Raw genomic sequence first — 12,935 nt, forward strand, 5'->3', positions numbered from 1 at the left:
TCACTCCCAAGCCTCACTGTCTACGTTTACCAACGGGGGTGCTCGGCCCCGCTCCCTGCTCCTTCATAAGATTTGATTGAAAGCAGTGGGAGCCAATGGCTCCTGCTGCTATAAACCTGCCCAGTGAAGTGGGGGAGTGCCGCTGCCCTTGCGCACAGCGCTGGATCGAGAGCAGGCTCGGGTAAGCATAGTTATTTTCAGCGAAAGCCTTCGCAACATTTTTTTGCGATGGGAGTGCATCTGGTCTAAACAGACCGTTAAAATAATTATTTTTTCCACAAAACTCATTGATAGAGATAAATAAGGGTTTGTGCTTTCAGTGCTCGTTCGACTTCTTAGGAATGCCAGTGACTGACTGTTTTGTAGAAAAAAAGGTAGCAAAAGAAACGGGACTCTAATGCAACTTTCTTTTTCTACATCAATTTATATAGCAAACGTGTTCCCCTTGCTTCTGCAACACCATGCAGAGCCAGTGATCTAGTTTGCATAAAAAAAAAAAAAAAAAAAAAAAAAAAAAGCACAAATATTTACATAATGTTCTAAGAATTATTATAATTTTTTTTTTTTTTTAAAAAGGACGTTTGCAAGACAAAAGCCAAAAATCTGAATGTTACAATGTGCAGCACCCCAACCGTTATTGTTCAAATATTTTATTGAATGAAGAACAGAGATTATAACAATCCGTACATAGCCAAGGTAAACCATAGAAACCGGTGCAATGAGAAAGTGGGTAAAAAAGTACCATTATGTATTCTGCTACATTTTTTTTTTTAACCAAAAATAACCACCAATAAGCATATATTGATTGGTTTGCGCACAAGTTATAGCGTCTACCAACTATGGGATATATATTGTAACGGCGATCAGCAGCATTTAGCGGGACCGCAATATTGAGGCAGATAATGACTTTTTTGGGACCAGTGACACCAATACAGTGGTCAGTGCTAAAAATATGCACTGTCACTGTACTAATGACACTGGCTGGGAAGAGGTTAATGTAATGGGCAATCAAAGCGTTAAATGTGTGTCTAGCCAGTGCTTTTATGTACGGTTTGATGTACTTTCAGTTCGGGAAATGGATCATATACAGGGAAAGAAAATCCATCACCCCCGCCAGAACGGAGCTCTGCGTTGTTTACATAGGTAGAGCTCCGTTCCGTGCGATTTCCAGACGATCAACAGATCACAGCAGAAGTGGCACGCCCCTCTCTGGCAGTAGCAGAATCACATATACACACACACACACAAATTATGCACAGCCACCCCGTAGCAGAAAATCTGCTATGAGGCAGTCAGCAAGTGGTTAATATTACAACTTCAATCAACTCGGTATTTTTGTTTACATTCAAAAAGGTATTAAAAACGGAACTCCAGACTTCCGTCAGTCTTGCAGCGTTGTACTGAAAATGCTTACTCAGATTTCACTGCTCACCGGGTTTTCTCAGTGAGCATTAGAAGCTATAGAAGAACTCGCCTCATTTTCAGGCTGAAGGAGGTCCAGCATAATCTAGTCATTTCCTCCTCAGTCTGAATGTTCCCTCATCCTTGACTTTCATTCATTGGATTGCAATTATTTCAATCATGGAGGATCTAGGCCCTAACTAAGGCAGTCTGCAAGAAGTCTCCTCCAGACTGACATCCACCCATAAAGACATACTTGCATCAGGGTTCTTGAGAGGTGCACTGAAGGGTGTTGTGATATTTTCATAAAAGTAGAGTACAGCACCCACTAGTCCCTGCCACTGTTTATTAGGTTTATACAAATAAAACATACCTTTTGGTGTTTAGCACCCCTGATGTGGGCAGCATAGGCATCTGCCCCTGTACACGACACATCACAGAGCTCACAGCGGAGCTGGTTCTGGGTCCCGCGGACTGCTGTACTGCTGCTGGTTGTGTTTTGGGAGGCTTTTAAGGCCGCCTCTTTCTTCTTGTGCTTTTGGCCTTCTAAATGCTCCTTGTACGTCTGTTGTGACACAAAAAAAACAAAAAAAAAACAACAAATTTACTATACCTGCATTACGAACATAAAAAAATAAAAATAAAATAATAATATCTAACAAACTTTGTCATTGAGGCATCCGATTCATTACAAAACGAACCGCCAATACACCTCAGCACTCACACCAAAAGACACACATGACCCTTTTATGTGAACACTGTCCACCACAACATATATGTACAGTTCATTGAAATGCTATCTACAATAAATACTTCAAAACACTGCAGTAAGCATTGATTTGTACTGCTTCAATGCAAATGTTACTAAACCCAGAACTCTGCATTCATTATATCTGCTCTTCCACAGTACACAGAACATGGAAATGCAATTATTTTAGTAAATATAAACTGCAGTATAAAGCAGTCGGGTGACTTCTATCAGTGTCTAGATAAAGCTTGAAGGAGTTTTCATTCTCCTCTGACTGTCCTATGAGGCTGCATGACCCCTCATCCTCTGTTGATTGGCCCTGTGCTTGTTACACGCACCCTCCCAAGAATATAAAAACAAACACACACACACACACAAAAACACACACACACACACACACACACACACACACACCATCTGCAGAGTGCCCTCAAGGCTCTGTACCATCAGATGGATTGGGGACAGTAAAATAAGGGGAGGATCAGAGAAGAAAGGATCAAGCAGCCTTTTTAAACAATGCGGATGATTAACCCCTTATGTTCCACAGTGAGTATAACAAACATGCTTTATTGCACATACAGACTGATTTTACTGTTGTGGGTTTAGTAACACTTTCAAGTCAGTGGCCCTTAAAGTTGGTGCAAACTGATTTAACCGAAACCACCAGAGACTGCTACATACAGACTTCTCAAGGTCTTGGGTCCCAAAAGCAAAGCATGCAATTCACATAATAACTGTCAATTCACAAGATTTAATAAAATTAGCACAGGAGTTATTTTCAAACAAATGGTTGCTGTCAACATGTATAGCCAAACCTAGAATGGTGCTGTGCTACCATATAATTAAAAATTATGCTATGTATTATGCAAATAAAAATGAACTCATTTGATTGCATAATATATTGGCACAGTTTTTACTTCTCGTTTTTGTAATTGCGATATGGCATTTCATATGGTATATTTTTTATTTCGACGTATGGTTGGCACAGCACCGTTTGCCACTCTAAAGCCTCGTACACACGATCGGATTTCCATCGGACAAATCCGTGGAATTTTGTCCGAAGGGAGTTGGCCGTGAACTTGTTCTGCATACAGACGGCAAAACTTTGTCAGACAACAAAATACGAAACTGCGTGGTTTTTCAGCTCTTTAGCGGCACCCTTTGGGCAACATCTGCTAATGTTGTGCTATGGTTAGCATCGCTTCTGAGCATGCGTGTTTGTACTTTTTATTTTTTTCCAACGAACTTCTATACACACACGATCGCATAATCCGACGGCACACATTTGTTTTCGGAAAATTTGAAAGCATGCTGTAAAACATTTGTCATCGGAAAATCCGACAACAATTGTCCGATTGAGCACACAAAACAGTCGGATTTTCCGACAAAACCCTTCCATCACACATTTGTTGTCAGAAAATCTGATCGTGTGTACGGACGGGCCTTTGGGATGCACTTCAGATAACTGCAGTGATCTTAAAGTAGAACTACAGGCAAAACTTTTAGTTTGTTCATTTTGAATAGAGCAAGGGAAACTTACAAGGTCACCTGAACTAGTGTCCCTATTGGAAGATTTACCCTCTATTACTTTTCTGGGGACAGCAAAAATTTGGCATTTATCTTCTGTTTACCTTTTAATAATAGTAAGCAGGACAAAGGAGGTTGAATCTCCTTACAGTGGCACAGGCAGCAATAAAAACTGACAAGCATTATAATCCCTCTCCACTCTATCCAAAGCTTAAAGAAAAAGCGTTTTGCCTTAAAATCACATTTCATTGTAGACAAACAAAAATGGGTGTCATTGTTTAGAACAGGAGCTGCAGGACACCACACAGCATTCAGAAAAATGTAATTCATGAGCTACTTTCTACATAGACTGCCCTATTGAACATTATCCATGTGCATTACAAAACATCAGCACTCACAGGAAAGATACCGTCACAAGCCACAGACCCAAGATACGGAGCTTAAATGACAAACACTGCTTATTAATGATATGCATTATCAGCCGGAGACAATCAAGAAGAGTACCTGAGGTCCAGCACAGCTAATCTTACAGACATCACAGTAGTGGATCTGAGGTGGTTTGGGAGGCTGTTTAGGCTTCAGTTGCTTATTCTGAAAAGTAGTTTTCTTAGTAAAGTTGGACCCAGTCCAGGCGGCAGAGGCGGCCACCGCTGCAGCAGCCGCCGCCTGTTTTTGCTGTTGCTGCTGCTGCTGTTGGTGATAATAGGAAGAGGCAGCCGAGTACACTGCTGCTTCATAACCCGAGTATGCCGCACCTGAAGAAAAAATGATAATGGTCAGCATGCATCCCAATATTAATATGACATCTCATTCAAACACAAGACAAGCTTAAAGTAAAACTCCAGGAACCTTTTTTGTGGTGGGGGATTACAAGGCATTTCTAATGAAGACTTGATTACTGTACAAATCTTCATTTTATTTATGCTGGATACTATACACAGTTCTCTTCTTCCGCAATAGAGTTCCGCCTCTCGTACAGTAAAGGATCAAGTTGTTGACCTGCCCCCTCCTCCTCCATTCACAGAGTTGAAATCTTTTCACAGAATTCCTTCTGTGAAAGGACAAGGGGAGGGTGAAACATGGGATCCTTCACTGCACGAGTGGGAAATCTGTTGCAGCACCAGAAAAGTGCTGTGTGTAGTACCCAGCATGAGAGGAAACTAAGAATTTTACCATAATCATATTCAGCATCGGATAGTCTTCATTAGAGGAAACCAATTTAGATTGGGTTTTTAAATCTGTGTTCTTAGGCCCCCCTTTCACACAGACGCCTCCGTGAAGTGGAATCCGCCCGGCTCAGTGGGTGATCCTTCTGATGATCCGCGATGAGCAGGCGGATGAAAAGTCCTGTCCGCTATGCGGTCCTGTCCGCTCCGTCTGTTTTTGGAGGAGGACAGGATCAGAATGGATGGTGGCTGGTGGCTGCCGACATCCACCCCCTGATAGAGACTGAAGGGTCAAATCAGGTCCGGAGGAAAAAAAAAAAAAAAAACACTCCAACAGGCGGAACTGATCGGATCCACCGTATGGAAGGGGCCTTAGAGCAGTTCAGATTAGATATATGCAAATGTATTAATTATGCTAAAGAAAAAAACGAAATTTGACCTCAGCCCCTTTCACATGGGCTTTCCGATCAGGTTCGCCTGTTGGTTTTTCAGGCAGACCGGATTGGACACGCCATTCACCCCTATGGAGTGGCGAATATCAGCGGCGACATGTCCACTGACATCCACCGCTATCAGATCTGTGAAATCTAGATGCTTGGTGACCCTATCTTCAATCTGTCTGGAGGATCGGATGAAAACGAACATGTGGTCAGTTTTCATCCAATCTCCCCATAGAGGAGAGAGAGAGAGACCGACAGGTCCATCTCAGCACAGTGAGCAGAGACATACCTGTCATTTGCCTGCTCAGCAGATCAATCCCTCGCTGAACAAAGCGGACTGCCCGTGTGAAAGAGCCCTTACAGTCTCATAAAAAGTGGTCAGGCATCAAAATGGCATCTAAGCAGGACTGCAGCCTCTTGATATGACTTTTCCAGAACACAGGATTGACAGCACTCAGAACAACTTACCTGGTACAAATCATTGATAAAGGAGGGGCAAGCTCTAGGAATACATACAGGTAACAGACTACTATAGCACTTTGTGGTATTGCACTAATCAATTGCATTTCTCCCGGGTCTTCTGGAAAACTATTTCCTGGTGTAAAATGTTGAAGTGCATCCCCTGACCCCCTTCCAATCTCTCACATACAGACAACTATAAATCAGTACTGAAGTTGCTCATGGGCACCAGTCTGATTCCAACCGGTCATGGAGGGCTGAATCTGACAAGTTATACTGCATAAATAAAAAAGTTTCAGCAAACAGGCCACACATGTGAGGAACTTCCAGAAAAAAAAAGTCAACTGGGCAGACAGAATGGACTTTCTTACTAGTTGCAGCATTAACTAGATAAAAAAATCATAATTTTGTTCCACATGTTGTCTGAAAGTTTCCTTTACTCTGACCAGTAGGCTAAATACAACAAAAAGGAACTTATGTGCTGGTAGGCTTATTCCAATTAGGAAAAAATGAAACATTGCTGAACAAGTGCAAATAAAAAACCTAACATGCTCAAGCTAGTACTCAGAAGAAGATACTGTGCAGCAACTATATTAAAAATGAGCTTGTGTTAAGAAATATGGGAAGTGTCATAGCAGACTCCGGGGATCCCATCCTAAAACGGGGTTAACTACCTGGCAAATAATTAACACTGTAGGCAAGGGACACCTTGGTGAAGCAATAAGGACGGACGACAGAGCATTCATCTGCAACAATAAGACCGTAAAAGCAGCTCCCTATTCTATCCCAACTTTTACACTCCATAATTTTCAGATCAAACTTTAAAATTATGTAGGGGGAAAAAAAAACGTAATTACCAGAGTAAGTAACAGCAGTTGTGCTGTAGGTGGCGCCCTGTGTGTACGAGGGAACCGCAGTGGCAGCAACAGGTTGCACAGTGGAGGACACGGGATATATGGAGAAGGTAGTTGTTGCTGGATTTGGGTTGGCAGGCTTGATCGCTGTCACTTGCCGAGTCTGTTGAGCTTGTGTGTACTGAGCAGCACCCTGGCTGTAGCCAACCTTGGGGGCAACTGGAAGAGACAATGCGAAAGGAGCTGGTACACAAGAGGAAGAAAAGATGTATTGCAGAAGACAAATGTGATTTAGTTGCATAGTTTTGGGAAATGTTTTATAACTCTATAACTAAAATAACTATACTTGATATAAGTAGCTCCTTCCGGAGAACATGGCATGGCCTAAAAAACTAAAATAATAATATGTAAGAGCAGTCTTGACTGTTTAAACATTAACAGAAATATTCATAGCAGAGATCAATATCTAAACTCCACTGCATACTGCAGTATTACTCAATGAGACCGTATTTTACATCCATCCATAAATGCAGGCGATGGTGTATATTCTGTGTCGTCCCACAGAGTTCTCTGATAGGATCAGACCGCATTACATTTACCGCCCCCCCCCCCCAGACCGCATTACATTTAGCCCCCCCATATACTGTTGAGCTTTATACATGGGGTTTAAAGGGCAGATTAAATAAATTAAAAAAAATATGTGACTGAACATGGCACATCCTTCTCATAGGAAATCAATAGCTCATCACCTATAGAGTGATATGTCATTTACAAATCAAAGTTGAAAAGCTCATTGGGGGGGGGGCAGTAGCCAAGAATGTGGCAAAAACTGCATTCCTTATTGAAAAATATGATATATCCAACCGACTCAAACCCCAAAAACCTGCGTTCTTAAATACAGCACAAGACAAGCAGCGAGTCCAAAGGGTTAATGACAGTCAGACTGATCATTCACTACTTTATAAGTTTGCCAAACTGCCTGAAAGGCCTTCCAACCACTTCCCTGCCCGGCCTATAGCATAATGACGGCCGGGTGGTGGTTTAGTTATCCTGACTGGGCGTCATACGACGTCCAGCAGGACAACATGTAGGGGTGCGCAGTGGTGATTGCTAGTGCTGTGTGTCAATCTGTCACACCGCATCTCCGATTGTGGTATGGAGCCTCTGCACAGATCCAGCCCCCCCCCCCCCCCCATCAGCTGCCAGTCTGTGCCCCTCAAGAACGCCAGACAGTGCCAATCAGTAGCTCATCAGTGAAGGACAAACATTTTATAACAGAAACAAAGAAAGACTTTATTTTTCAAAAATGTGGGTCTTTATTTTTTTGCAGAAAATAAAAAACCGCAGAGGTGATCAAATACCACCAAAAGAAAGCTCTATTTGTGGGAAAAAATGATAAAAATTGAGTTTGCAATGTTAAATGAGCGCGCAATTGTCATTTAACCACTTGACAACCGGGCCTATTTTGGCACTTCTCTTCTTCATGTTTTTTAGCAGACACCCTAGGGCAGGGATATGCAATTAGCGGACCTCCAGATGTTGCAGAACTACAATTCCCATGAGGCATAGCAAGACTCTGATAGCCACAAGCATGAACCCAGAGGCAGAGGCATGATGGGACTTGTAGTTTTGCAACAGCTGGAGGTCCGCTAATTGCTTATCCCTGCCCTAGGGAATAAAATAGCGGTCATTGCAACTTTTTTTCCTTGCACGGTATTTGCGCAATCATTTTTCAACTGCCTTTTTTTAGGGAACTTAAAAAAAAAAAAACAGTAAAGTTAGCCCATTTTTTATGTATAATGTGAAAGATGATGTTACGCAGAGTAAATAGATACCTAACATGTCACGCTTTAAAATTGCACACACTCATGGAATGGCGCCAAACTTCGGTACTTAAAAATCTCCATAGGCGGCGATTTCATTTTTTTTACAGGTTACTATTTTCGAGTTACAGAGGAGGTCTAGTGCTAGAATTGTTGCAGACGCTCTAACGCACGCAACGATTCCTCACATGTGGGGTTTGAACGGCGTTTACATGTGGGCGGGACTTGCATGCGTGTTCGCTTCTGCGCGCGAGCTACCGGGGACAGGGGCGTTTTAAAATAAAAATATTTATTTTACTTCATTTTTACACTTTATTTTACATTTTTATTTATTTTTTATCACTTTTATTCCTATTACAAGGAATGTAAACATCCCTTGTAATAGGAATAACTGTGACAGGTCCTCTTTATGGAGAGATGTGGGGTCAATAAGACCCCACATCTCTCCTCCAGGCTTACAAGCATGAAATCTATGGGGGGGGGGGGGGGGGAAATAAAAATCACCGATCACATGTCGACAGCCGCGATTGCGGCTGTTTACTTCCGGTTACCGGGCGTGAAGTCATTACGTCACGCCCGGGCCTCCGACGGTCATAGAAAGGACTGGTGACCATCTGGTCACCAGTCATCTCTATGCTTTCCAGGCAGCGCCGGCCGATTCGCTCTCCGCGCCCCCGATGGCACGGGAGAGCCGGAGAAGCACCGGATGGCGGCGGAAGGGGCGTCCCCTCCCGCTGCCTATAAGAACGATCAAATGGCAGAACTGCTATGCATACTAGCTCATTATGCCTTTGTCTTGCAGGGTTTCTTTTTTCTTTTTAATATAGGGTTTACTTAATCTTTAACTGACAATTGAGCGGTATTGCGATGCTCTAGAGCAGTGGTCATCAACCCTGTCCTGCAGGGCCCACTAACAGGCCAGGTTTGCAAGATAACTGAAATACATCACAGGTGATATCATTTGCTCCTCAGTGACTGCAGTATTCTAGACTGCATCTCCCCAAGGTAATACATAAAACCTGGCCTGTTAGTGGGCCCTGCAGGACAGGGTTGATGACCACTGCTCTAGAGTACCCAAACAAAATTGGCGTCCTTCTCCTCCCCCCACCACAAATAGAGCTTTCTTTTGGTGGTATTTGATCACCTCTGTTTTTTATTGTTTGCGCTATAAACAAAAAAAGTTATATATTTTTTTTTACTTTTGGCAATAAAACACATCCAAACAAAATTAAAAAAATAAAAAATAATAATAATAATAAATCTTCATCAATTTAGGTCAATATGTATTCGGCTACAAGTTTTTGGTTAAAAAAAATAAATAAAAAAATTCCAAGCAGCGTATAAGCAGTGCCCACATGTACCTTTAGGTCAGGGATATGCAATTAGCGGACCTCCAGCAAGTCCCATCATGCCTCTGTCTCTGGGTGTCATGCTTGTGGCTGACAGTGTTTTGCTATGCCTCATGGGACTTTAAGTTCTGCAACAGCTGGAGGGCCACTAATTGCCTATCCCTGCTTTAGGTGAACAAACCAGATCTGGGAGATCCTTGAAGTCTGTCACATGCTTATTTCAGTGCCTCATACCTGCCTAGACTGGCCCTAAATGCCAAAAAGGAAGGAATGAGAGGAGGGAGGAGTTGGGCTAGATTTCCATCGTAGTGGGAAAGGTAAAAAGGTATGTGCAGGTACTGTTGGTGCCAGCACTGTGCTGCCACAGCCCATTTAGTAACCACAACTGATAAATGCTAGGTCTGCTTTAAGGATATTTCTATAATCTGGAACAAATCTATTGCCTGAGAAAATGGCAGAATTTCCACAATTTAATATTTTACTGAGCTATAAATGTTGAAACTTCAAAAATTATAAGACACCGACCTGTTTGGTAGTAGGATTCCGCCACAGATTGCTGAGGCTGAGCAGCTACAGCTGCTGCAGTTGCGGTTGGCTGCTGGTAGTAAGTCTTGTTGTCATATGTTACAGCAGGAGCTGTGGACCGGACATAGGAGTACGAGTCCTGGTGAAAGAATTAGCAAGGTTACCAACTCCTAGAGATGCAGCATTGGTAGACACAAATACAATACTATTCTCTTATCAGTATAAAACCAGGGCCAATATCTTTAAAATACTTTATGCATTAACAAAATTGTATTAGTATACTTAAAAGGGACAATCCCCTTAGTCCCAGTAGCACAGAATAGGACCAAATTTTGCAGATGGACCATGGTTTTGCAGTGTGGCTTTACATATAGCTGTAAAAAAGGTACGCAACAAAGCCTTCATTTTTTAAATGTAGATATAGTTTTGTTTTACAACTAGCTAAACTGACTTTTTTTACATTGTACAAAAAGCTAAAAAAAAAAAAAAAACACACACCTTAGTTCTCCAACAAAGAAAATACAGGTGAAACTCGAAAAAATATATGAGACTCATTACATGCAAAGCAAGATAGTTCAAAGTCGTGATTTGTCATCAATTGTGATGATTATGGCTTACAGCTCATGAAAACCCCAAATCCACAATCTCAGAAAATTAGAATATTGTGAAAAGGTGCAATGTTCTAGGCCGAAAGTGTCCCACTCTAATCAGCTAATTAAGCCATAACACCTACAAAGGGTTCATGAGCCTTTAAATGGTCTCTCAGTCTGGTTCAGTAGGAATCACAATCATGGGAAAGACTGCTGACCTGACAGTTGTGCAGAAAACCATCATTGCCACCCTCCATAACAAGGGAAAGCCTCAAAAGGCAATCTCAAAAGAAGTTGGATGTTCCCAAAGTGTTGTATCGAAGCACATTAATAGAAAGTTATGTGGAAGGGAAAAGTGTGGAAGAAAAAAGGTGCACAAGCAGCAGGGATGACCGCAGCCTGGAGAGGATTGTCAGGAAAAGGCCATTCAAAAGTGTTGGGGACTTTCACAAGGAATGGACTGAGGCTGGAGTCAGTGCATCAAGAGCCACCACACACAGACGGATCCTGGACATGGGCTTCAAATGTTGTGTTCTTCTGGTCACCCCACTCCTGAACAACAAACAACGTCAGAAGCGTCTTACCTGGGCTAAAGAAAAACAGACCTGGTCTGGTGCTCAGTGGCCCAAAGTCCTCTTTTCTGATGAGAGAAAATTTTGCATCTCATTTGGAAACCAAGGAGCCGGAGTATGGAGGAAGAATGGAGAGGCACACACTGCAAGATGCTTGAAGTCCAGTGTGAAGTTTGCACAGTCTGTGTTGATTTGGGGAGCCGTGTCATCTGCTGGTGTTGGTCCACTGTGCTTCATTAAGTCTGGGGTCACCGCAGCCGTCTACCAGGAGATTTTGGAGCACTTCATGCTTCCTTCTGCAGATGAGCTCTATAGGGATAATGACTTAATTTTCCTCCCACACTGCCAAAAGCACCAGAACCTGGTTCAATAACTGTGGGATTACTGTGCTTGATTGGCCAGCAAACTCGCCTGACCTGAACTCCATAGAGAATCTATGGGGCATTGCCAAGAGAAAGATGAGAGACATGAAACCGAACAATGCAGAAGAGCTGAAGGCCGCTATTGAAGCATCCTGGTCTTCCATAACACCTCAGCAGTGCCACAGGCTGATCGCTTCCATGCCACGCCACATTGAGGCAGTCATTGCTGCAAAAGGGGCCCAAACCAAGTACTGAGGGGCACAAACCAAGTACTGAGTACATAAGCATGTTCTACTTTTCAGAGGTCCGATATTGTTCTATGTACAATCCTTGTTTTATTGATTGCATGTAATATTCTAATTTTCTGAGATTGTAGATTTGGGGTTTTCATGAGCTGTAAGCCATAATCATCACAATTATGACAAATCACGGCTTGAACTATCTTGCTTTGCATGTAATGAGTCTCTCATATATTAGTTTCACCTTTTAAGTTTCATTAGTGAAATAAATTAACTTTTGCACGATATTCAAATTTTTCGAGTTTCACCTGTATGTTTCATTTCAGTTGAATTTAATTCATTGCAACAGGAAGCCACATTGAGCACATAAAATCTTCAAGGGGCCACACCTAGATTACGTTACAGTAACAATTACAACTTATACAGTTTTCCAGAAAATTATTTCTAAAAACCTGTCCACAAAAAAAAAAAAAAAAAAAAATGGTTTTAAGCTTTTCCCTGCTAATAAATAAAATGTTACACAAGTTACCTGGTAATTCTGTGTTGTGACTGGAGGTGGTGGCGGAGGAGCTTCCTGCTGACGTTGAGCGTAGCCGTAATCTGTCGCTGTATGAGCTGTCGGATAGCCCCCATAAGCTGCTGCAGACGCAGCAGCTGCCACGGCAGCGGGAGCGGGCCGAGCTACAGCAACTGTGGCTGCTGATGGAGCATAGGCTGCTGTCACAGTGTGAGCCGCCACTGGAGCCTGATGAACAGTGTAGCTACCCACAGTGGTTGGATGCGAATAGGCTACGCCTGATGCTGGTTGCTGGCTGAGAGTAAAATAGGTGGAGGAAAAAGAAAAAAAAAAGTGAAGTTAGAACAGGCATTGAATTTATGC

General features: G+C 42.5%; 1 protein-coding gene and 1 non-coding gene across 5 annotated transcripts in view; both read right to left on the reverse strand.

The window, feature by feature from the left end:
• Nucleotides 1-12,935, reverse strand: part of ZFR (zinc finger RNA binding protein) — a 106,578-nt gene that overhangs the window by 38,292 nt on the left and 55,351 nt on the right. For 3 of the 4 annotated variants that reach the window (XM_040337966.1, XM_040337994.1, XM_040337986.1), the window contains exons 4-8: nucleotides 12,585-12,867; nucleotides 10,293-10,431; nucleotides 6,599-6,838; nucleotides 4,181-4,431; nucleotides 1,775-1,966 (exon numbers count right to left, since the gene is read on the reverse strand). In XM_040337966.1, the coding sequence (XP_040193900.1) occupies nucleotides 1,775-1,966; nucleotides 4,181-4,431; nucleotides 6,599-6,838; nucleotides 10,293-10,431; nucleotides 12,585-12,867 (1,105 nt within the window). The remainder of the gene's footprint in view (nucleotides 1-1,774; nucleotides 1,967-4,180; nucleotides 4,432-6,598; nucleotides 6,839-10,292; nucleotides 10,432-12,584; nucleotides 12,868-12,935) is intronic. The other variant, XM_040337976.1, reaches the window with a different exon arrangement.
• Nucleotides 354-488, reverse strand: LOC120925388. The gene has a single exon (XR_005746663.1). It is a non-coding gene; the product is annotated as a small nucleolar RNA SNORA66 (small nucleolar RNA).

Source organism: Rana temporaria, chromosome 1, assembly GCF_905171775.1.
Source record: "Rana temporaria chromosome 1, aRanTem1.1, whole genome shotgun sequence".
NCBI lineage: Eukaryota > Metazoa > Chordata > Amphibia > Anura > Ranidae > Rana > Rana temporaria.